The 25,401-nt window shown below is 49.3% G+C and overlaps 1 protein-coding gene across 4 annotated transcripts in view; it reads right to left on the bottom strand.

Moving 5' to 3' along the window:
* Spata13 (spermatogenesis associated 13) overlaps nt 1-25,401 on the bottom strand; it is a 180,920-nt gene that overhangs the window by 4,406 nt on the left and 151,113 nt on the right. For all 4 annotated transcript variants that reach the window (XM_085698594.2, XM_087912157.1, XM_085698595.2 and 1 more), the window contains 8 exons: nt 14,163-14,299; nt 12,815-12,994; nt 12,309-12,494; nt 11,663-11,842; nt 9,983-10,215; nt 6,427-6,556; nt 4,106-4,478; nt 1,234-1,308 (listed from right to left, as the gene is read on the bottom strand). In XM_085698594.2, coding sequence (XP_085554720.2) covers nt 1,234-1,308; nt 4,106-4,478; nt 6,427-6,556; nt 9,983-10,215; nt 11,663-11,842; nt 12,309-12,494; nt 12,815-12,994; nt 14,163-14,299 — 1,494 coding nt within the window. The remainder of the gene's footprint in view (nt 1-1,233; nt 1,309-4,105; nt 4,479-6,426; nt 6,557-9,982; nt 10,216-11,662; nt 11,843-12,308; nt 12,495-12,814; nt 12,995-14,162; nt 14,300-25,401) is intronic.

The following is a 25,401-nucleotide window of genomic DNA, read 5'->3' as shown; positions in this document are numbered from 1 at the left end:
GCCAGAAGAGGGCACCAGATCTCATTACTGATGGTTGTGAGCCACCATGTGGTTGCTGGGAATTGAACTCAGGACCTTTGGAAGAGCAGGGAGTGCTCTTAACCACTGAGCCATCTCTCCAGCCCCATGTGTTTGTTTCTTTAAAGAAGCCTTTGCTTCCCCTTACTTGCCTAAGATACCTGATTGGTCTAATAAAAAGTTGAATGGCTGGGGCTAGAGAGATGGCTCAGAGGTTAAGAGCACTGACTGCTCTTCCAGACATTCTGAGTTCGATTCTCAGCAACCACATGATGGCTCACAACCATCTGTAATGAGATCTGGTGCCCTCTTCTAGCCTGCAGGCATATGTGGAGGCTGAACACTGAGTACATAATAAATAAATAAATCTTTAAAAAAAAGTTGAATGGCCAATAACAAGGCAGGGAGGGAGGGAGGGAGGGAGGGAGAGAGGGAGGGAGAGAGGGAGGGAAGGAGGGAAGGAGGGAAAGAGGGAGGAAGAGAGGGAGGGACAGAGGTAGAGAGGAAGGGAGGGAGGAATGGGCGGGCTGGTGGGCAAAAAGAATAAATAGGAGGAGAAAGTTAGGCTCAAAAGAGAGAAGAAGAAAAGAGAGAATGAGGGAGAAAGGAAGGGAGATGCCTAGGACCAGCCAGGCAGCAGATAGACAGACAGAAGAAGCAGCGAAAGTAAGTTATACAGAGGGGAGGAAGGTAAAAAGCTCCGAGGCAAAAGTTAGATAAAGAGAAACAGGTTAACTTAAGCTAGCCCAAAACAAGCCTAAGCGAGGCCGAGCACTCATAACTAATAGTAAGCCTCCCTGTCGTGATTTGAGAAGTGGTTGCTGGCCCAAAAGAAAATGCCTGGTACACAGTCACCTCTAGATGGCGAGCACTTCGTTACTGGAGATTCCTCCTCAAACCAAAGATGCAGGACTTGATTTACCTGGTGGCTAAGTGGTACCATAATCCCTCCCACCCCCCAGGGATGTGAGGAACAGGGTGCACTGGCAGGGCAGGAATGTGAGGAGGCGTGAAGGCCTCTGCTGCTGTCTGAAGTATTTCATGCACCCGCATGCAAACCTGAAAGACTCTCCACCTGCATGTGAATTTGGGTCTGTTCTGTTAGTGTCCCTGGCTTTGTCTGTCCATCCAGTGTTGGAGAAGGTTCTCTGTGGACACTGCCTCCATATTATCACAAGAGCCACAGGAAGGAGGCAAAGCCTCCACCAACCTTACCTTTAGATTTCCCTTGTCCGGCTTTCTGGGCATTCAACATGGCGAGTTTCTTTTGATTTTCAGGGATTTCCATTCCTGGATTTGGAAACAGAGGAGGTCCATACTCAGAACCAGGGAAAACATTTTCAAAATAAAGTGTGTGCGACATAGACCAGTGCCAAGGTGTTCTCTACAGACTGGATCAAAGAACCCCTGAGAGGAAAGGCGCCAGCGGTGTCACCAGGGGCCTCACAATGAGCTCTGAACCCGGGTGTTTTGGTGTGTGTGTGTGATATGAGGTGCTATTGTCATGAGTCACAGACCCTGACGTCTCAAGACATACATGCCCGGAGCCAATATCCACACAGAAGCTACCGTAATTGCAGGTCTAAAGCGCTGAACTCTGGGAAGAGCGCCCAAGGCAGAGAGGCCTCGGGCTGCTGCTCTGTTGGAACTCTGCATCATAGCCCTGCCTTGTGAACCGAAATGCCACCTACCGTCTACATACCCATGGTGGGCCAACTATGTGAAAAGGAGCTGTACCCGCAAAGAGGACAGACAAACAGCAGAGGAGCTGCAGCCGGGGCTGGGGTGAGGAGCCTTGCAGCACTGCTGCGGCAGAGCTGAGCCACACTCTACCTCCGCAGCTCGGGGTGCCCCTTGTCTCTGTTTCCAACCTTCCTTCTAGGTAGGCTCTGCTTCCCTGGCTTTATGCAGTCACATACCTAACGTCTGTCTGACCGGCGGAGTCTCCTTCCCACCCCATACTCAGACACAGAAATTGGGTGTCTTGCTCCAGGCCCAGCCTGAGGACCTGTCCGCACTGGACACAAAGCAAAGGACACACACAAGCTGCAGAACATAGCCGGAAGTGTTTAGGATGCCTGTGTGATCATCATGGACCCTCAGTGAAAGGAGCGCAAGCATCCGACTCTAGCAGCACCAGACAATGTGCATGACTAGCAAGCATTCCGACTGGGAGTTTCTAGTCACACCAGACAGTGGAAACGACTGAGCGAGCTCGGGGAGAGCAAGCATTCCAGCTCGGGCGCTTCTCTAGCCGCAGCAGACAGTGGGAACGACTGAGCGAGCTGGGGGAGAGCAAGTATTCCGGCTCGGGCGCTTCTCTAGCCGCAGCAGACAGGGTGACCGACTGAGTAACCTCACCTCACATTTTGGTAACTACCTGCACACTTCTGAGAAGGATTTCATGACAAGCCTTATTGCGACAGAGTCTGATGGTCAGCAGTCTGTGCACGGCAGCTACTGGGGTTCCGGTTTCCTTGGGTCTGAAGGACAGCCCCACAGAGTAGAAGATCCCGTCTGTGACGCTGGGAACTACCTGACCTCACACTGGTCTGAGCTCTGAAGGTCTCCGAAGAAATTCTTACTTTTAATGGCAAGATAGCCTAATGGATTTCTAAGTGTTCTCAGCATAGGATCGTAGGACACTTTCTAGTTCCAACAGTAGAATCTATGGCCATGTCTGAAGGTGATGGTTTACACAGGAGATGTAGGGATCACCCTTAAGGCCCCTTGGGCTCGGGGGCAGCAGGGCAGTACTGGCCCAGATACACAGTCCTTGAGATCTGGGCACCACAGCCATTTCTCACTCGTCTTATCCCCGTGCACCCCTGATCTGGGCACCACAGCTCACATTTGACAGTGTGTGCTCACGATCCCAGTCTGTGTGGGCGGCTCTGGAGCCCAGGCACAGAAACTGTGAGTGCTGTGCTGGTTAATGCCATACGGCAGCTTCCTTCTCATGAGATCATGCAATCAAAAGGTCAGCAGAAGTTGGGACGACACACCAAAGTACAGGTTAAGTTCCCCTTGTCTGAAATGTGTGGGACCGGAACATGCTACACTTTAGATTTTCTAATATTTTCACATACACAATATATAAGGTATCTTAGTAATAAGACCAACGTCTAAACACAGGATTTGGTTATGTTTCGTAGATACATTCTACACAGACTGGAATTATCTCCAAACTGTACTTTTGGGGCGTCTGTATTCTAAGTGGGTCCCTCACATGATGCTGAAGCATGGAATTTTCCACACTGACACTCAGAATGATTTTGATTTGGGGACTGCAGATGCTCAGTCTGCACAAGGATACTACTGACTATCAGAAGAACAAGCTTACTCATGTGCAGGTTCTATGGATGCCAGAGATGGGGGGAGGCATAGGAGGAACTGCGTCTGAACTGACCCAGGCAGTGAGTTGAATTTAGAGTGTTTTGCAGCAGTGCTGATAAAGGGGAAGTCCATTATCTGGCATTTCCGGGCTAGGAAAATGACTGTTTGGGGGTGGATAAAGAGTGTGTGCTATGCAAGTCTGAAGTCCTGAGTTCAAATCCCCAGTCCTCATGGAAAAAGCTGGTGTACTCATGTGTGCACTTGTAATCCCAATGCTGTTGGGGGACCGAGACAGGAAGATTTGCTGGGTCTTGCTGGCTGCTAGCCTAGCTCCAGGTTTAGTAAGAATCATCGCAAGTGAAAAAGGCAGAGAAGGACACAGCAGGTCCCTAGATGTCCTCTTCTGACCTCCACATGCATCGCCCCGCCAGGACCAAATACACCACAGACATACTCACATGCAACATCAATAAATGAGTGCAGAAAAGAAAGCATCATCTAATGTGTCTACTGGTTGGGTGAGGGGTGTGTGTGTGTGCCACCATCATATGGCGAGTCCCTGGCACCACATCAAGCCGGGCCATCTGTAAAACGGGAATAAAGGGAACAAGCAATTCCTAGGGGGTGAGGGGCCATCTCGACTACTGCTCCCCGAAGCAGGTGCCTGCAGCCCCGTCCACGGATTTGGCTCTTCAGGCAGCGACGGAGCAGAAGCGGCCAGCGGTGGACGGAGCAGGCTGAGGGGACTCACCCATTTGCTGGTCTTCCTGTACCCGCTGCCTCTCGTCGGCATAGGCCTGGAGCCACCTGGCCTTGTCTTCCTGCTTTCTGGCGCAAAACAGGTGCACCTCATCCGTGGTTCTGCTGACCAACTTGAAGGCATTCCGCATGCTGAGGTTCCAGTCCTTGTCCCGCCCGTCCTCCACATCCACAAGCTCCACCTCGTCCATGTCCATGCGGCCCTTGTAGTACAGCATGTCCCTGCGCAGCAGGTCCTTCTTACAGGACACCAGCTGGTGGTCGAACAGGAAGAAGATCCGCTGCTGGCTCTTGCCCTGCCTGGTGATTTTGGTCAGTTCCCCCGAATGAATCAACTCGGAGCTTCGGTCTAGGATGTCCAGGCCCTGAGCGAATGCAATTACACCGTGAGTTGGCCGAACCAAATGGTTTCCAGTAGTAGACACAAAGAAGGGGCCTCTGGTACAGTCTTTCTAGAATATTCTAGTTCCCTATGGCCAGGCATTGCTGCTCTACACACGGGCAGGTAGGGCCTCAGAGGCCATTCAGACCCTGACTTCTTGGATCCCTTGTTCTGAAATACTTCCTTGCTGCTCTTTATTTCCCCTGTGTTACTTGAAGTGTCTTCCAGATCAAAAAAAAAACAAACTACAGTAATGGAATCCAGACAATATCTGCAGTGGGAGCTAATAGAGCCTAACTTCAGAACAAGGGAGAAGCAGAGGTTGCACTGTACAGGAACAGTATAATGGGATGACCTCCCGAGTCAGGTGTATGCCCACTCCCTGGAGTATCTTAGGGTCCTGGAAATAAAAGGCCAGGCTGCCAGTAAGAAATTAGTAAATTCTGATGAAATGATATAATGTTTGATTATTTCTACCGCTAGGTCAAAACATACTAAATGTTAGAATCTAAAGGCTGAAAGAAAAATCCCCTTTATAATATCTAGAGTGGATGGATGCCAGCATCACCCTAACAAATTTGGTATGAAGCTGGCCTTCATTTAAAAATTTTCATTTTCCTCTAATCTCAATAATACTCAGCATGTTTTGGAGGCAAAAGTGCTTGACTCCAAAACATTGCTTCTATTTCCTTTCCTAGAGCGATTTTGTGCCCCAGATTCTTCACTTTAAAAAACAAGGGATCAGCAGTAAGGACAGAGGTATGTCCAGGACTCTGGAGGAAGAGTACTTCTCTTCAGCTGTTCCTGCCCTCTCACCCCACACCTTCTCAGTCCTGAAAGCCAGTTCTGACTGGCTGGTAGATGCAGGCGAACCTAACCCGGTTCAGCAGCAATCTGAAGGGCACCAGTTTTCTTAGTTGCTGGGCTTCAGCTTCAGATTGAGATTAGGTGATCAACACAGACATGCAGTCTGCAGAATCCTGGGCTGGAACCCAGCTCTGCCACGTTTTAGCTACGTGGCCTTGGATGAGGTGCTTACACCTTTCCGTGTGCGCTCATGCAATAAATAAGGGTATATACTCATCAGGCCGTTAATATGGGCCCTATCAAGTAGGATTATTTGTACTATTACTTAATGATCATGTAACCTAAAAAGTAATATTTTTCTCCTTAAAGACGGTAAGAGAATATCTGCTTGGATCATACAGGATTCAAATATGTCATTATGACTCGAGACCCCATGTTCCTACCACCGTGTTCTATGACTGTGTAGAAACCAGGCCTTTGCTTAGGATCGAAGTGGCTGTCCATGTCAGGGGGACCAGACTCTAATCAATATATTAATGACTTTTAAAAAAATTATTTTTAAAAACAGGCAGTGGTGGCTCACACCTTTAATCCCAGCACCCAGAAGGCACAGACAGGGTCGAGGCCAGTCTTGTCTACAGAGTGAGTTCCAGAACAGCCAGAGCTACATAGAGGAAACCCTATCTCGAAAAACAAAACCAAACAGCCAAACAACAACAAGAAAGCCCAAAAAAACTAACTAACTGTCTTTATTCATTTTATGTGTGCTTAAGTTTCTGTGTATGGGTGGAGTGAGTCACAGTTCCCGCGTGGTGGTTGGAGGACAACCTTCAGGGTTCATGTCTCTCCTTTTACCATGTAGGCACTGGGGATTAAACTCATGCTATTTTTGGTTGGCACCTTTACCTTCTGAGCTATCTCACCTACTCAGACTTTATTTCTTGGTAGCCACTGTATATAAATAAGGTAACTGACTTTTAAGACTTATCAAAATCCCTCCGACTACACAGACCATTATCAGAACGTACACCATTAAAGCCCGAACACGGAATGCTAAAGGATGCTGTCAGCGGGTCCAAGGTACAGGAGCGGTGAGCCACTCCGCATAAGTGAGCGTCACTCACCTCCCAGCCTACGATGGACACCTGCCAGCGGGCAATCTTGTCGATGCTCTCCAGCTTGCGCTTGCGTTCGTTAATCAGGCAGGCCACGTTCTTCATGGCCTCGTAGGCTGCCTTGATGTTGTTGTAATCGCTGCAAAATGGGGAGTTCATTTCAACTGTAGAACAAGCAACTCACAAAGGAGGACTAACAGTGCGCTCGGACCCCGGTCTGTATGCTAATAGTCTCGACAAGGCGCTGAGTAAGAGCCATTATTCCCGATGAATAGACCATAGTCCGCACAGGTTAAGTGAGCCGAGAGAACACAATTCAGAATTCTTCTGGAGTAAGAATGTTGCCATTCATTTCCCAGCAATCGCCATGAATGAAAGTAAATGTCACAGAAACCAAGTGTTAGTCATAGCAGCTTTGAGTCATTTCCATTAGTACAGAGGACTGTCTTCATTTGTGTCTTGATTTAACATAACCACTTCTGCTCTATAAAGCTGCTTGGAAACCACTGGTTGCGTTATGAGAGTAATTATCTGCCTCAAGTCTCATCTTTTACTCATTGAGGAAGGGACATGAAAGACCATAAGCAGTAAAGTATGATGGTCTTCCGGCAGCCCCCCAGGCCACGCCTCTAAAACTGTTAGGAAGCGGTGGACACACCCAGGAGCACTGACTGCCGTCAAGTCTGCAGGACTGTCCACAAGGCAGGTCCTACCTCCGGGGGCCTATTCTCGAGGCAGAGCAAGAGGCAAAACAAACGTACCTCTACATGAGGTAGAACTGCCTAAGACATGGGAGCCCCCAAAGAAAAGGAAGGGATGATGTATTTTCTAAAAGGCCCCTAAAAGCAGCAGAAACTAGGAGGCTTTGTTGTTGCTTCTTTTTTTTTTCTAGAATACTCCTTCCCGCCATTTTACTTTAACAAAAAAAGGAAGAGTCTCATTGTCATTCTCTTTTGAGTATTTCTCCAAGTTGGTTCTGGTGGTGCACACCTGTCATTCAGCACACGAACAGCCAGGGCAGGAGGATCGAGAGTTAGTTTGAGGTTAGCCTCGGCTACATATGAGTCTCGGTCCCCCTGGCTCCGGTGCGTTCGTGTGCACATACACACGTGCACACACACACACACACACAAACTGGAACAAGTGTAACAGCGAATGCCTATAACATTAGCACTACCCGGAGGATATAGGCAGTATTTCTAGATACAGGATTTCTTCAAGTTCAAGGCCAGCCAGGATCACCTTACCAGTACCTTGCTTCAGAAATAAATAAATAAATAGGTGGGATAAATTTGAAAAATAATCAAAATCTGCAAATGCTCACAGGGGTAAAAAAAAAAACAAAAAACAAAAAACGTTCTCCAGAGAGAAAAGTCAGGCAGCTGAGAGATGATTCAGAGAGTGGAGGTGTCTGCTATGCAAGCCCTGGAACCCAGGTAAAGAGGGAGGGGGAGGACGGACACCACAAATTCGTCCTCTGACCCCCCCATGTGTGCTGTGCCGTGCAGGTTGCACCCCCATGCTAAAATACTCAGAACATTCTAAAGCCTGAAGTCCCTTCTTGCAGAGTGTGTGTGGTCACAGCTGCCCACCTCGGAAAGCATTGCTTGCGCTCCCACACCATCTTTCCAGAAGGCTTTGCTTCACTTCTCAGTTCTGATGTGAGAGGTCCTTCTGTGTATGTGTTGCTTTTTTATTGCTTAATGAATAAACTGCTTTGGTCAGTGGCTTAGCTGAGTAAAGTCAGGCAGGAAATCCCAAAACAGATACAGAGAGAGAGTAAGCAGAGTCAGGGAGATGCCACGTAGTTGCCAAAGGAGAAGGCCACAGCCTCATGGTGATACATAGATTGGTAGAAATTGGTTAATTTAAGATGCTAGCTAGGAATATGCGTAAGCTATTGGCCAAACCGTATTGTAATGAATAGTTTCTGTGTGATTGCTTGGGTCTGGGCACCTGGGAAATAAACCATCTCCAAGTCACTACTATGAGGCTTTTCAGTAGTTAGTTTTTAGCCTCTGACTTCCTTACTTTTCTCCACTAAGCTCCTCTGATAGCCACATCCGAGACAGAAAGATCCTACACAGTTGTCTTCCTCTTCATTTTGACAAGCCTCTTCCTCCTTATTCCCTTGGGGTCTAATTCTTTAAGCCTACACCCTAACTAGGGTCTGTTCAGTAGCCACCCCCCACTTTGATCTTCTGCTTGTCTCTGCCAGAGGCTCAGGACAGAAGTGAGCCACTTTCCAACTCTCCAGGGGTCACTCTCACCCTTCTCCAGATTCACCCTCCTCCATTCCTCTGTCCAGTTTCATTTTGCCGAACTGCAGTTACCCACTGCCAACTGCAATCTAGAAACGTTAAACCGAAGACCCCAGGAATAATTCCTAAGTTGAAATTACTTATCACTTATAATAAAAATAACAATATACTGCTGTAATTGTTACCTTAGTAGTTATTGTTAATTTCTTACAGTATCTTATTTGTAAATATATCTTCCTTTTGAGGCAGAATTGTATCCGTAGTTCAGGCTATTCTAAAAACTCTCTACGTAGCCCAGGATGGCCTTGAACCAACAGCAATCCTCCCGCCCGTTTCCCAAAGTGATGAGATAGCAGGTGTGAGCCAGTATGACCAGTTTTTATCTTTCTATAGGTGTGTATGCATCAGGAAAAGAATGTGTGTATATATACACATAGACACATACATACACATGTAGGGATGCTGTTCTGCTCATAGTTTTAGGTATCCCCTGGGATCTAGAAACAGATCCCCCTAAAATAAAGGGGACTGCTGTAGTCTTATCTCTCTATTTCTTTCAAAACTAAAAACTGATTTACCACTAAATAACTAACATAATATTTGTAAATTGTACCAAATAACACCTAAGTGAAAATTTCTGTGTGGCCAAGTGTGATATGCTTGCCTATAACCCCAGCAGGAAACAGGTAGGATCATGATGAACTTCGGCTATATTTCAAGATCCATCTCAAAAAAATTCAAATGCAAAATTAAGTTAAACAGTAACAACAACAAAGCCAGCCCTCCATGCACCCACAAAGCCAGCCTAAGAATTCTTTTGCATAATGGGCAATGGTGGTGGTGCACACCTTTAATTCCAGAACTCGGGAGGCAGAGGCAGAGGCAGAGGCAGAGGCAGAGGCAGAGGCAGAGGCAGAGGCAGAGGCAGAGGCAGGTGGAGCTCTGTGAGTTCAAGGCCAGCCTGGTCTACAGAGTGAGTTCCAGGATAGGCTCCAAAGTTACACAGAGAAACCCTGTCTCAAAAAAACCAAAACAAAACAAAAAAAAAGAATTATTTTGCTTTTCTATTTCTGGATGTCACAGAGTATCTTCCTATATCTTGTTACAGTGATAAATACTGTAAACTTCTGAGAACTTCATCCATGAAGTTCAGAGGCAGAACGGCAAGGCTACCACAGCACCAGGACCAGGACCCCCACCCCCAGCACCCCCAGCACCCCCAGCACCAGCACCAGCAATCTCTGCCAGAAGCACCAGGCTGGCTGGGGCTCGGTCTCACGGTCCCTGGGCGGCCCTTGCCTCACCTGTGCTCCTGTGTGGTGTACTTGAGCAGCTCAGCCAGCTGCAGCGGGTATTTGCAGATCTTCTGCACGGGCGTGAGGAGGAAGCCATCCAAGGCGATGTCGATCATCTGCTGAAGCAAGCGGCAGGCCTCGAAGAAGTGCCGGTACTTGCTCTGCTTCATGAGGTTGGACAGCTCCACGCAGGCACCCGGGTGGTTGTTGCAGTATTCGGAGTAGATGGCAAAGCCCTCTTGCTGGAAGGGAAAGCAGCCTCATCAGTCAGTGGCCCTGAGCCATCTGTGAGGACACTCCTGGAGAAGAGGGAGGACAGGCCAACACCCCAAGGGCAATGCACACTTGGCAGTGGCTTTCATGCCTGGTCAGTAGGAAGATCATTTGTGGGTGGTTGATAACTAGGTTCTCTTTAAGGGTGGATAGAGGGACTGGAGACCCTACCCCCTGGGCTCACTCAGGTCCAAGCCTACAGCAGAGGGGGAGCAATGCTCTGAGGCCTAGCTCTCCATCTGGTCCCTTCCGTCTACTGATAAATTCTGGCTTGGAAGTACCATGTGCTGCTGGCACACTGCCTAACCCTTGGGCCTAGCTTCCACATGATACTCCTTCTCCAACGGAAAGGCCGCTGCCCACTTCCCGTCTCGCAGACTTCTCATTCTGAGGTGCAGCCACACGGCTGCCCTTCTCTTGCTGCATGCTCTCCCGGGCTTGGGGCTGCACTCTTTCCTCTGCCCCCTGTTCCTCAAGACTGGGTGGACACTGCTTTGAAAGCCCTGTCACTGGGTTCAAGTCCACATCCCTGGCCACCACCTTCCCTCCAGTGTCAGCTGCTGGGCCACGCACCCATGGTTGCCCTTCCTTCCTGCTTCCCCTGCTCCACCATGCAGGCTTGGCCGCGCCCCCCATGTGACTTCCCCACCCCGCCTGCTAACTCGACAACGCAGGATCTGGAGACCGCTGCTCTTTTTTTGTTGGCATAACTAGTCCTGCCAGACTTCCCTGGAAAACACCCCTTTTAACAAGGCTCCTTTTCTCGGCTTCCGGGCCAGCACCTGACAGGGCTGACCACGGCACTGAGAGCAGTTAAGACTCTCCTGCCGTGGAGGCCACTCAGCTGCCCATTCTTGCCCTGCCTTTGCTCACCCCCAAAGCCTCTCCTGAGCTTCTGACCCACAGGCCTAGGCTGCTCTGGCCACACAGGTCTTCAGTGTCTTGAAGATACCTGGGTACCCAGGGACCCATTCCTGCCTGCTTTCCTTTGGAACCACCATGCTCAGTAAATGAAGGCTTATCCACCGCTTCAGCTATAGCACCCTGCCTCTAGAAAACTATGGGGTCCAGCACACCCAGGAAGTGAGGGTACATTGCTGCCACTGTTAGCACTACCTAAACTATTCTCCAAGTAGAGAAATAAAATCTCTAAAATCTTTTATTGTCAGTTATAGTCGGTCTAAATAGCAAGGACCGATGACTCATGTCACCACCAGAGAAACTCCGAGGCTGTGTACCATCTGCCTGTGAGCACGTGACCTTAGATCACTCACCCCCTGGAAAAGGAAAATCCTATCTATCTCCCTAAAGGCAGTACATGAGCCAAGGGAAGAAAGCTCTGGAGTGTTTCTGGCAGAGGTGCCTCTCTATGCTATTGTCCGACCGGATGGGGCTACTGGAGGGACGGTGACATACGTGCTGAAGAAAGCAGGATCCTATCTCGCTTAAGTGAGGTTCCTCTTTGTTGTACTGTTTCTCAAGGTCTTTCAGAAACTTTCTTTGGAATTTGTAAATGTCTTCAATGTTCCCAAAAATAGTGGCCAGCTGCGCAACCGTGAACATCCCCGTGTGCTTGCGACACTGTCGGATGTAGCCCTGCGGAGAACAAAAGCAAACGGTTTTATTTGTTTAGAGATACTCGAACAATACAGTTTGTTGTTTCTATGTGTGCTTTGGCCCCATGCCAAGGTCTTCAGCTGAATTTTATTCTATTTTCAGGATAGGGTCTCACAGGTAGCTCAGGCTGATCCAGGAACTGAAAAGCCAGCTTGGAGGAAACTGCCAGCCTCACTTCTACTAATGGCAGGTTCTCTGAAACCAGGACAAGACAACTGAATAACTGCTAGACATGGTGGCCGGTGTCCATAATCCCAGGAATCGCTACACAGTCACACTCTGTAGTGTGTGACTCTCTCTGGCTCCCCACTACCGTGTCTACCAATTATCACTGAAAAGACCGGGGCCACATTTTCATCTGCACGGAAATGACTGGGCATCCTGTCTAGGGTTCTAAGGAGACGCATGGGGTTGGAGGAGGTGGCCGCCTCTGACTGGCACGTACCTCGCAGATGTCCTTGAGGTGCTTGATGTACACGCGCTCGGTGTCCATGATCTCCCGGATGACGTTGGTGCGCATCTGCTGCTGGCTCTCCGGGTGCTTGTGGCGGGCCTTGCTGCTGTCCTCATCCTGCTCTTCCCCACGGGAGCTGCTGCAGCTCTCGGGCAGCTCCTCCTGGTTGACTCGAAGCTACAGGTCACACACAGGAGGCAGGTGGCTTAGGGAAGCAGGAGCGGTAGCAGAAGCAAGGCAAAGACCTCCCTGACGCCTGCTCTCTGTGCCGAGTTATCAAGTCACGGTGCCTTCGATAAATATCCATGGGCAGCAGCAATGCCAAGGGGCTTGTTTGTTTTCATTAAGATCCTTACTATAACTGCCTTACTTATTACAGGTCCGGCTTATGTGTGATGTTAAACACACTGACAGAAGAGCTGGGCCCGGGTACCTCAATCTCTTCTACAGGTCCCTTCCCACGAACACCCCTGGAAAACACAGAGGGCCACACTTACCCTCACAAAGCTCGCAGGGAACCAGGCCTCTTTATCTTCATTCCGGCCCCACCACCAGTCCTTGTTAGAGGCTTCCAGGACCTGGATGACATCCCCAGCCTTGAAGCCCAGTTCCTGGTCATCCATGGTCACATGGTCCCACAGTGCTTCTGCACAGACCACGCTGCCATCGCTGATGAGCTGGAACGGAGATGGGAGCGCAAGCTTAGCATTCGGCAACGTGGGCAGACTGGGAGCTGCGTGCTAGGTACGCTTTCTCAGGGTGGCGCGCCACCTTCTACTCTGTCTGGGAAGACTCGTGTTGTCTGGTAAACGAGTCATATGAAATAAGGCAAGGAACACAGCATCAGGTGGGAGCCTGTAACCTGCTCTTAAAGGGAAACTCAGATCAACCTTAAAAAGGTGTGCTGGGTGTGGTGACACATATATGTAATCCCAGCACGTAGGAGTCTGAGGCAGGAGGATCACAAGTCCAAGGCTAGTCTGGGTCATACAGCAAGACTGTCTCAAAAAACAATGGTGGACGAAACCTCTTGACTGACAATGGGGCTCCATTGTGGTAAGTTGTCTAAGTCAGATGGAGCATGTGTTTACTACACCTAGCCGCCGTAAGTCAGTGCTTACTTAGCCTTCCGTAGTGAGGCCCAGAATACTCCTACAGGCCCATCTAACAGGAAGTAATCACATAATGAAGTGCAGAGTATCACCTGAGCCACCGAAAGGGGAGCGGAGGGTTAATGCAATGTAATAGGAAGACAAACCTGACCAGGAATAAGGGACACGCGGATCGTAGCTCTGCCATTTGTAGTAGGAAAATCACTTCACCTTTTCCTCTGAAGTGCTGGAGCTAGAACTCAGAGCCCTGCGCACTCTGTGACTGAACTACCCCGCCCTTATGTAAGACAGGGTCTCCGTCAGCGGCCCCTGGAGGCCTTGAACTCGAGCTTCCTGCCTCATCAGCTTTCAGAGTCGAGTTGTTGGCGTCACACACACACCATCAGGCCCAGTGTAATTCCATGTCCTTACCTCAGGGTGTCTGTTAAGATACAGACAAGAGTTTTCCATTTACCTCAGAGATCAGCTGTCAGGATCACCTGAGACAATGGGCGCACTGAAAAAGCTGAGAAGCCAGCTCTGAAGAAGGGTAGCCCTTTACCTTAGCACGTGCGTACGGGGAGGACTGTCAGTAACAAACAAAGCTCAGTTATAGACGCGTCCCTGGACAATGACAGAAACTCGGTGTCGGAAACCAGCTAGCCAGAGCTGCAGGCTTCGGGACATGCTAAGAACTAACTAGAGGGCCACAGCTTCGAGAATCAAGTATCTGGTACATGTGGGAGTCCAGTACCTCATTGATGGCCAGCTGCTCCCCGCCTGGCTGCAGGTACCGAGGGTTGGCCTGGCAGAGTTCTTCATAGCTGAAGTCTTCCTCGCTGCCATTGTCGTCCACTAAGGCCGAAGACTCTGCACCTCCATCTGAAGAGACTGCCAGGGAGAAGCCACAGAAGACATGTTTTCAAAGATGCGGGCATGGGGGCTCACACCTGGGATCTCAGCACTCAAGAGGCAAAGGTAGAGGGATAGCAGCAAATCTGGGGACGTAGCGAGTTCCCGATGAGCCAAGGTGACAGGGCAAGGTACAGCTAAGAGCAATCCATTTATAGGATCAAACAGCTGGCCACTAGTAACACTCCTCATGGAAAATGGCCATTTTCTCTCACCCGGAGTAGGAAAGCGTTAGGAAATTCCCTCTGAAACCCTAACCCTGAGGTGGCAGCTGGTGCCAAGGGCAGCTAGCGTTCAGTGCCCCAGCACCTTTGGCGATACTGGGAGTCGAGGGAGCGGTAATTACATGTGACTGTAGTGGGAAATGCACTCCAGAGTGGATATAAAGAATACAGGTAACAGTCAACTAGGACGGTTCATAGCTGGGATTCCTGAACCTGGGCTGAGGCAGGAGGATCACCATGGTTTAGAGGCCAACCTAAGTTACTGAGTGAGACCTCGTTTAAAACAAAAAGGAACAGGAACATAAGAACACTCTCAAGCAGTGTGTTGATATTCATGAAGTGGAGAGCGTGAGAATTTCATCACTGTTGATAGTCAGGAAGCATAAAGAACATGAGAATTTCGTCACTCTTGGGAACATACTCTTCTGCAGCCCGTAAGGGAGCAGAAAACCAAGGCCAGAGGTGTCCATGGAGTCAGCATGGGCTGTTCTTCCTCTCAGGTTACCGACCCACAAGGAATGGTGCTCAGTATCAGAAATGGAAACTGTGGGCATCTTTACCAGGACAACAGAGAGGGAGCCTCAGATATGGAGGCAGTATACCCAGAGCGAGGGACGTCATGGTGCTGGAGGAGAATTCACACCTCCACTTCACTCAGAGAGCATAGTTCCTAAGTCCACACTAAATATTCGCCTCACACCCACAGAAAGGTACAGTCTTCACTCCTCAGCAAGGAACGTCTCTCGGCAACAGACAGAGGCCAATACAGAAAACCACAATCAATAGAAACAGAGTTGTGAAGCCCGGTCCCAGGGGACACAATCTAGAAAATACTCCTGCACCTAAGGCTCAGGGGACATCATGGAAGAGGAGCAGGAAGCTTGCTGTGGGCCCGTGTCTCCTAGTAATAACCAAAGATACACATGAAGTCCCACCAACATGACCACCCAAAATGAGCAGAAAAGGACAAAAACAGTAGATGTCACCATGGATGGATGGGGGTACCCGTGAGGCCTCACCCCTACATGAAGAACTACAGACAGCTAAGGAATGCCGGGAGTGGGAGACACAGTCTTCCCCAGGGAGGAGCACACCCATTGGTTATCCAGTACCAAATGGTCAGCCCTGCAAACATACACACAAGTAACACTATACAGACTGAACAGGTTGCATGTATGCATTTGGGGATATAATGTATATATATATATATGTATATTATATACATATGTATGTAATAATGAAAAAGTCTTAAATTTGAAAAAGAGCAAAGAGGGGTCTATGGGAGTGTGTGGAGGAAAGAGAAAATTATGTTAATTGTATTGTAATATAAAAAACTTTTTAAAATAATTGATAAAAAATATGGGGGTTCCACTTTGGTCTTCACTTTCAAAGATATCCATTTCTTATAAACATGGTTGCAAAAAAACTAAATGTAAATTTTCAGAAATAACCCCAATGTTTGCCTACTGGCTTCTACTTAAGGTACCACAGAGCTCAATGCATGCTAGGTAAGTACCCTTGATTCCTACGGTCTATGTTTGCTATTACTGTTGTATTTCTTTATTACTATTGTTCATCTGAACCTTGTGCCTAAAGCACAAAGAAGAAAACATAGCATATGCCAGACTTGGTCTGAGGTTTCACTTATGTAGTAGGAGGCTGCACGTTCATTTCCCAGCTGCCCAGACCCGAAATAATCACACAGAAACTATATTAATTGCAACACTGCTTGGCCAATGATTCAGGCATATTCCTAGTTAACTCTTACATCTTAAAATAACCCATTTCTATTAATCTATGTATCAGCACGTGGTTGTGGCTTTTCTTTAAGGATCTAGCATCCGTCTCCTTCGGCAGCTACATGGCATCTCCCTGACTCTGCCTACTTTCTCTCTATGTCTCTTCCAGCCTGGCTATATTCTGCCCTGCTATAGGCCGAAGCAGCTTCTTTATTAACTAATGGTAATAAAACATATTCACACATACAGAGGGAATCCCACATCGCACACATCCACAAATGTGTCTTCTGTGGCCAGAGGTCCTCTGGGTAAGGAAAGGGGAGAATGGGAAGGCGGGAGACCCCCAGGGCCACAGAAAACCATGAATGCTCTTGCAGTGTGTGGTTTTATGACTGGTCTCACTACACATAGCCCAGGCTGGTCTAGAACTCATATTCTCCCACCTTGGCCAAGAGCTGGGTCACGGGAACGTGACCTTTCAATGCTTTCTTTCAAAGCCTTCTTTCAATGCTTTCAGTCAGGGGACAATAAGTTTGTAGACCAGGGTCCCTTTACTCTGCAAGTTTCAGAAAGGTAATCTTGGCAGACTGTGCCAAGGGGAGGACTGAAAGACTCTGCTGAAACAAGAGGGAAGGTAGGAGGGCTGAGGACAGAGGAGGTTGCTGCAGGGAAGGGCAATGAGGTATCACCCTGGGCAAAGGTGAGCAGAGCCGGTGTCCATGAGTTATGGGCATCCTGCTGTCCATGAGTGATGGACATCCTGCTGTCCATGAGTGATGGACACCCTGCTCAGGTGGGGGAGCAAACAAAGATGAGCTCAACAAAGCTCTGGAAGGAACTGGTAAAAGTGGCATCGTAGGAAGAAGCAGTGTGGTGTGAAGGAGGCCTCTCTGCGGCAGCCACAACACCCTGAGTCGCCCCATCCCATGAGCCTAAACTCAACTCAGTTTCTTCCAGCAGCATTTGACCTGGCTGAACCCGCTCACAGGTCTAAGCTTTCTTGCCTTGTTTCCTGAGGCTGGGGTCCCCTGACACCTGCAAACCCACAGTGTTGCTTTAGTGACCCCACTTGCAGAGCCAGTTCAGAGCCTGAGCCCAGCTATATACACCAAGGCTGTTGAAGCCCCGGATGCTGGTGAGTCCATGAATTCTGGACAAGTTGATGCAACTGGGCTGGGCCTTGGGCCGCCAGGGGCTGCTGGCTGTCTGCAGCATTCAGTCCCTTCCTCCGAGCCTCAGCTCCCATCCCTGATGGCAATCAGACAAGTTCTGGCTACAACATAGTGAGCTGCCTTGGAAGTGCCTCGGGGAGTGAGTCAAGGTGTTCCTGAACTTGAAGGCAAAGCCAAGAAACGCAGAAACACTCTTAGGAGTTCCTACGCTGTCCTGAATCTGGTGTCTTTCTGACTCCTCAGGCAAAGGGCAGGCAGGAGGGCAGGGGGTAGCCATAGGGTACGTGTACATGTGTGATGTCAGGCCTCAGCACCTGCAAGTTTCCCCTTCCTTTCAGGGACACAGGGATGCGGGGAGGGGGGAGTGAGGAGGCGGGGGATGAGGTCTTGAGGAAGTCAGACCTCAGCTGTCTGAGAAACACACTTGAGGCCACAGCACAGTGTCCGTTCCTTTTCAGTCTTACCTTCCATCCCCTTCTGTGGTCACAGGCCTTGCAGGTGCGGAGTGGACAGTTGCACTAGCATGTGGCCTATTGCACGCCCCTGGGGTGTATGTGTGTGTGGGACGCTGAGGAAGGAAGCCTTCAGGAAACGAGAACAGTTTTTCTGCATGTGTAAGTCGGCTGTCTCGGGCACCTCAGACAGCACTAGAGGTAAAAGCTTTTGTGAACCCAAGGTGGGGGTGAGGAGTTGGGGGGGGAGTAAGGGGGGGTAGTGGGGGTCTGAAGGGGAGACAGCGGCCTGTAGTGAGACCTGGTGGGGCTCATCCAGGTTCACAACTCAAAGGTTCTAACGATCGTGGGTTAGCTGAGCATAGACAAACCCTTGGTCTGGCTGGGGCCCAGAGCTGCAGAAACCTTTGGCTGTCAGCCAGCAGCGACCTGGCACTGCCCAACACCACCAGCCCCATTTCTCTTTATCACATTTCAGGGGTGGCTGAGCCAGATTTAAAAAAAAAAAGAAGAAGAAGAAGAAGAAGAAGAAGGAAGAAGAAGAAGACGAAGACGAAGACGAAGAAGAAGAAGAAGAAGAAGAAGAGAAAGCTCAGTCAGAGGAAAGACCTGAAAACAACACTTTCTCCCTCAAAGAACCACTGGACGATGTTGGCGCAGCGAGAACCCGCCGCCCGATCTGCCTGCTGCTGGGAAAATCAGTCTCTTTTTCTTTTTTAAGCCAGTAGCTACCATCTACAGCCCACAATTCACCGGAGTCTAATATAAGGGGTTCACTGGAAAGAGGGCCAGGCTTCATAGGAGACAGGGATGCAAAGTGACAAGGACAAAAGGCCAAATGGCCTCTGGTCTGCGGCCATAAACGCTTACGAGCATGAAGTGGGTCGTGGGACAGACTCAGCACCACAGTGAGCGCTTGCTGAGTACCACAGAAGCGAGGTGGCTTCCCTGAGCCCAGGCACACTGACTCAGTCTCCCCGCCAGCCTACTGTGATGGGCGTGGCTAGAGGCAGAAGACATGCGATGTGTAGGGAAAGATGCCTAAGATGCCTAGCATGATGGCGAGACGGCAAATCCTGGCAGAGAGGACCATGCCAGCCTCTCTACATCCATCCCCACATGGGTACACAGGTGTAAGCTGCAGGGGAGGTATGATTACATGTCAGTCCTTCCCAGGTTGCTGGGCCAGCTTCACTTTCCGGCTGAAGAGCCATGGGCAAAGAAACACTGGGCCCCTTTCAAGTTCAGTCCTGCCCACTTGTAAGGGGAGCAAGTTTTCATGTTTTATATACTCCAAGGCCATCCTTCCTCTCCTGCCTTTCACAGCCAACCTGGACTCTGTCTTCCCCTCCAAAGGGGATAAGAACCCAGCCATCTCCCACCTGTCTCCCGACACTAGCCTGGGTCATCACTCGGCTACCCCTTGCTGGCCTCCCTGCCTCACCCCACCCACTGCCTGTTTCCAGGCAGCAATTACATCACTCCTCATCCAAATTGTGAGCCACAGGGGAGAGTCAAAGCCTCGAGGTTCGCCAGACACCCACACCCTGACACCCTGGTTCTGATGGCATCCTGATGCCCCCCTGCCCCACATGACATTCTTCTTAAGACTGACTCCTCCTCCTCTTCCTTTTTTTTTTTAAGATTTATTTATTTATTATGAGCCTGCATGTGTACCTGCACCCCTGAAGAGGGCACCAGATCTCATTATAGATGGTTGTGAGCCACCATGTGGTTGCTGGGAATTGAACTCAGGACCTCTGGAAGAAGAGTCAGTACTCTTAACAGCTGAGCCATCTCTTCAGCCCCAAGACTCCTTCTTCTTAATCATCTCATTTAAAAGTCGTATCTTCTTCAGGCAGAGGCAAGATGATTGCCACAAGTTGAAGGGCCAATCTGAGCTAAGTATGAAGACCCTGTCTCAATTAATCAATCAGTATAAATAACTAAATGCATTCTAAAATGAAACTGGAGTGGGGGCTGGCAAGACGGCTCAGTGGTAAAGACACCCACAGCCAGGCCTGATGACCTGAGTTCTATCCCTAGGACTCACATAGTGGAGGCAGAACTGACTCTCACAAGCTACCCCCTGACCTCCAGACACATGCATAAACAATAAACAAAATTATTAAAAGAAAACTGTGCAGAAGTACAGAATATTCTTTTATTGGGCGCTGTGTGGTTGGACCTCAATGGTCCATATCTTCTCCCTCCCATTCCAGGGCAGCACCGGCCACCTCTGTGATGCCTGTAACTGGTAACCAGATAGAAAAATCTGGTAAACATGGACTGGCACCATCACTTCAATGCTTCTACACTGTTCTGGGAGTAGCAGGAACTGCTGACCCCTATCCCTGGCTCCCAGTGAGGCCTAGCGGCACCCTGACTCAGTTTACCTTCCTTCTTCGCCCTCCACGACCTTAATGATAGCCGTGATTTTGTCCCTCCTAACCCCAAGGGCTCTTAAGTTCCCAGACCCTCGGGTGAGGGGTAGAGGCTTTATTTCTGCATGTTCTGCACCCCATGAAAACACCTGGTACAGAAGTCACTCCATGCTTTCCATACAGGCTGCAAACGGCTAGCGGGGAAGCAGGTTCCAAGAAGTTACACAACTGAGCAACACGGTGCCAGGCCAGGCTAGGATGGACACCAGGTCTCCTGGCTCACAGCCCAGCACCGGCCTCAGCCGATGGCTGGAAAGCCCTGCAGTTGGTCTGCGTCTACAGTAGTCCTTCGTGCTTCCCATCCCATTCCCTCCCCGTACTCTCTGCTGCTTCCACGGCAAACTCAAAATCCTGGTCTGAGGTTTTCACAGGAAGCTCCACAGGGTTTATTTTTTTTTTATTCTGCAACATCCAAGGCCTCCTGGGATGGATGAAGCCAACTTCATTCTGCTCCAGGGCTGTGATTGGTGCCAGACGTTTGCAGTGAATCATTTTCAGCAGCGCTGAACACTGCTAATGGGCAAAGTGAACCTGCAAAGCCTGGTGTGGGCATGTTTGCCAAAGCCTATGCCCACCTCTGTGGGCAACCTCTCCCCTGGGCCTTGTACCTCTGCAGTCGCTCCCTACGAGCCGCAAGAGGCTTCCAATTCCTCTGCCATCGATGGGAGTTAGTAAAGGTGACTTGTTAACTTACAGCCATTTTGTGTAATCAATAACTAATATAAATCCTCAAAATGTACTCCAGCAAGACCAAGAGAAATCAGAAGAGAATTGTTTGTTTTGGCTGGGTGTTTCCAGACGAGCCTCGCTATGTCCTAGCCCAGCTGCCGCCACCTATCTACCTCTTTCTCTCGGTGCTGAGCTTATACACATATACCACCGGCAACGGTTAAAGATGTAATTTTTTTTTAAAAAAAAAACCTCCAGCTTAACCCCTTTAAAGCACAGTTGAGCAGTGTTGTGCTGACAGCTATATAAGGACCTCTGGAACTCTTTCATCTTGCAAAACTGAAACCCCATACGAACGCTAACTTCCTTTCCTCCTTCTCTCCCCTGCCTGCTCCTTGGCAACCACCTTTCTATTTCCTGTGTCTGTGACTCTACTTCAGATAGTTTGTTCAGAACCATGTCGCACGAGCCTGGCTGTGGCATATGTTTCCCTCAGCATAGCACACGCATGGCCTGTCCGTGTTGCCCGAGTCAGAAGTTCCTTCTGTCCTAAGGCCATGCGTGCCTCCCTTTCCGGTTTGCTTGTCTGCTTCCATGTGGATGGACACACGGGGTGTCTGCACCTCCTGGCCACTAGGAACAATGCTGCCGTCTGCATGAGTGCACGCATCATCACTTTTCAGTTCTTTGGGTTCTGAACTCAATCAGAATAGTGCTGGTGTAGCTCATTTCGCTACAAGATTTTTATGAGCTTCCATATTGTTTTCCAAGGTGGCTACATCAGTTTATGTCCCGGCTGCCAACTCACAAGGACACAGCTATCTATACAATTTCTTTTGCTGAAAAATTAAGTATGGAAAAGATGCTTTTTCTCCATGGGACATTCTATTATTATTATTATTATTATTATTATTATTATTATAACGTAAGGGAGCTGGCTCAGTAGCTTCAAGATCTGATACTCTCACACAGACATACATGCAGGCAAAACATCAATGCAAGTAAACTAAAAATAAATTAATTATCAACAACAAAAACAAGCATAGCTACATCACTCCTCACTCTCTGTAGTCCCTTCCTATGTCTCCCAACTCCCTCTCAAATTCATGGTCTTATTCTTTAATTATCATCTCTGTTCCTGTCTCTGTCTCTGTCTCTGTCTCTGTCTCTGCCTCTCTCTCTCTCTCTCTCTCTCTCTCTCTCTCTCTCTCTCTCACACACACACACACACACACATACGCACACACACACACTAAACCACAATATAACCACAACCTTATGAGTCTGTTTAGTTTGCTCCTATGCACTGATCCGACCTCAGGGCTGGCAGCTGGAATTGTATAACCATTTCAGAGCTCATTGCTGGAGAAAACTAGCCCTCCCTCTCTCAGCAAAAGAAACCTACAAACATGGAGACAGGGCTGCCCAAGTCAAAGTCACTTTAAGATACCCAGACTCTCAGGTCTCATCCACCGCCAGGGCAGACAAGTTCTATTTCTCAGTACTAGCTAACTAAAGCTTCAGCCTAATTCAGGAAGACCTCTATCTTCTTTTCTCAGGTTTTTGCACTACTGGGGATTAAACTCGGGACCTTGAGCGTGCTAACTGGAAGAGTCTCTACCCTCATCTTTTGACAGGTCTTGTGTGCCAGAGACAATTCTAGAAAAACATTTTTCAGGAGCCCACCCGTTCCAGAAACGCAATATAGTGGCTCACAACACTCTAGTTGAACCACCATGACAGGAAGGTTGTTGAAAAACTTTCAGGAAGGTTGTTTTCCTGGGGTACCGTTTGTATATTCAATTGCCTTACACAGTGCCTGGAGAAGTTGGTTTCAGAAGGCATCTTCTAACCTCCAAGTCTGTTACCTTCTCGGATGAGGGAACAACTCTCTAGTGGACATCTGAGAAACCTCCAGGCAGATGTGACCCCAGGAAGGCTGGGAGCTACTTACAGAGAATGGGCCAATGCTTAGGTCCACAGGGCCACTGGGTAACAGGGCTGTTATGAACCTAATCAGAAAGGGTGTCAGTTTCTTAAAAGCCAACAAAGAACGGCACCTATGCTCCTCACCAAATCAGCAGGCCATCCTGCTAAACTCCGATGTTATATTTCTGATGGGGCAGCTGATTCTAAAGGGAAGTTTGGACAAGAAATGGCATCACACGGCATCAGCACTGGAGACATGTTTTGTGCCCCCTTCCTGGCCTTACTTGGGAGAACAAACTCATCAGCAGTGCCTGACATGACTTTCCTCTCGGGGCAAGCAAGTCTCTTTCTCGCTGGCTGACTGTTACACAAAGCTGCACAGGTTTAAAAGCATTGGACGATCTGGTCCCACGAGCACAGTTTGGGTCCCAGTGAGGCCTGGAGCCTTTGCTTTCTCTTGTATAACTGAGAAAAACACCCCCATGGCACCGACCGAGGTGGGTGGAGGTGAGAAGTACCCAGCCTTTCAGTCTTCAAGGCTGAGCCTGGAGGTGGCACAGCTGAGAAGGGACAGCCTAGCCTGTCACCCACAAACTTGCTAATGCGCGGGGCCCTTTCCCAGGCAGCCAGCTCCTGGCGGGGATTTCCCCAAAGCTTTGTTTGGGGAAATTCCCGCACTTAGAATAGTCTGTTAAAAACACACATTTCAGAACCCCTCCTGCTGCTGCTCACTCCACTTCCTCCAGGCGGAGATAAACTATTCCAGCTTCCCCCCTCAAAAGCGGAAATGGCCTCACAGGCAGGCAGCTGTGGTTACAGCTGACATGGTGGGCCCAGCCTCTCCTCCCAGACAGTCACTTCCAGGCCACCTCCGAACCCACAGAGGGAACCAGCAATGCCCACAGAGCTGCAGGCAGGGAGGGGTACCTGGTCCGCTCTTCTTCAGGGGTCCTCCAAAACCCAAGGACACAGCTCCCTGCCACACTGGAGAACGCTTCGAAAGATGAAGATCCCACCTTATTCTCTGGCCATTTAAGCCAGAACTGAGGTGGGAGCTGAGAACTGCGTTGCCCGAAGCCCCTCAAAGGACTTTGATGCCTGACAGAATGGAGTGGCAGTGGGTGCGTTCAGGTCACCCTCACACCACAGCACACCTGTGGACCTGCTCTACAATGTGTGTCTGTGACCTGACCCCACCACTCCATCCACAGGTTGCAGAGTCGCAGAAAGGGCCGCTGCTGTGGAATGCTCCAGCGTTTTTGCTCCGATGGGAGAAACTATTTTGCTCCTTCCCACCCAGGAGCAAGCTTCCCTCCCCAAACAGCCCAGAGCTCTGAATCATTCTTGAAAGTCCAACTGTCTCTTCTTAGCGGAGGGTTCCCGGATTTTCTAGCTGTCATTCATTTCTGCTTTGATCTCCTACAATAGCCACCTCTTACCTGTTCTAAAACCACATCTGGCTCTCTTCTTTCCAAATACCTCCCACATGTACACAACCGTCTTACGTACCATCCTGTACCCCATTATTTTGTTCTTCTATTTCAGTTAGTTATGTCCACGACTCTGTCTTGCAGACCTTAAGGACAGGGAACTCATTTGTGAGCCGCTGCTGCAGGCTGAACCAAATAAAGCACAAGATAGCGTTCTCATTCAAATTCAAACCATTGCTATTATGCCCTGTTGCCTTGAAATCCATTCTTCAAAAACAGTTATCTTGGCATCGCCTGGAGCTCTGCCAACCACACTGGCTCACCGCGCTCATCCGTAAAGTGACTAGATGGGGTGGGATGGGATGGGATGGGGTGGGATGGGAGGGGCCTGGGTAGCCGGCACCCAGGGTACCTCTCTCTGGACCAGTAGCCAAGAGGAGCTTAGCATCTCTGTGCCCTGTAACAAGTCTCAGCTTTACCTATGACATGCCCTGGAGTGTCTGCTATCCCCTCAACCAACTGTCCCACCTCTGTGGGTCCCTGGTTTTGATGGTGGCTGTCCGCATCCATCCTTGCTGGCTGACACCTGAGGGGCTATCCCTCCTGGATATCCCCTACCACTGACCAGGTCCAACTGTCACCTTGCTGATTGGAGGAATCTATCAGGGAAGCCAGGTTGTATCCAGCATGGTATTCAAAACCTAACAAATCTTCTGAATTATTATCATCACCACTCATCTGCCTAGGAGGAGGCTGCGCCTCAAGATCACCTAGCTGTGGTGGTATGTCACGCATATAATCCCAGCCCTCAGGATAGTTAGGCAGAAAAACCCTGAGTTCAAGAACAGACTGAGTAGATTAAGAGACTCCACCTTAACGAAGAGACCCCATCTTTAGAGACAAAAACAAAACAAAAACTGGAAATAAAAAAATGGGGGTCACACCAAATGACAGGAGCATCCTCCAGCTGACCCTGGGGTTCACTCCCCTCTCCTGCCCTCTTGGAGTGCCCTATGCAGCAA

The sequence above is a fragment of the Myodes glareolus genome, chromosome 12, assembly GCF_982192425.1.
Source record: "Myodes glareolus chromosome 12, mMyoGla1.1, whole genome shotgun sequence".
Taxonomy (NCBI): domain Eukaryota; kingdom Metazoa; phylum Chordata; class Mammalia; order Rodentia; family Cricetidae; genus Myodes; species Myodes glareolus.
This window is presented reverse-complemented; position numbering and strand designations above follow the sequence as displayed.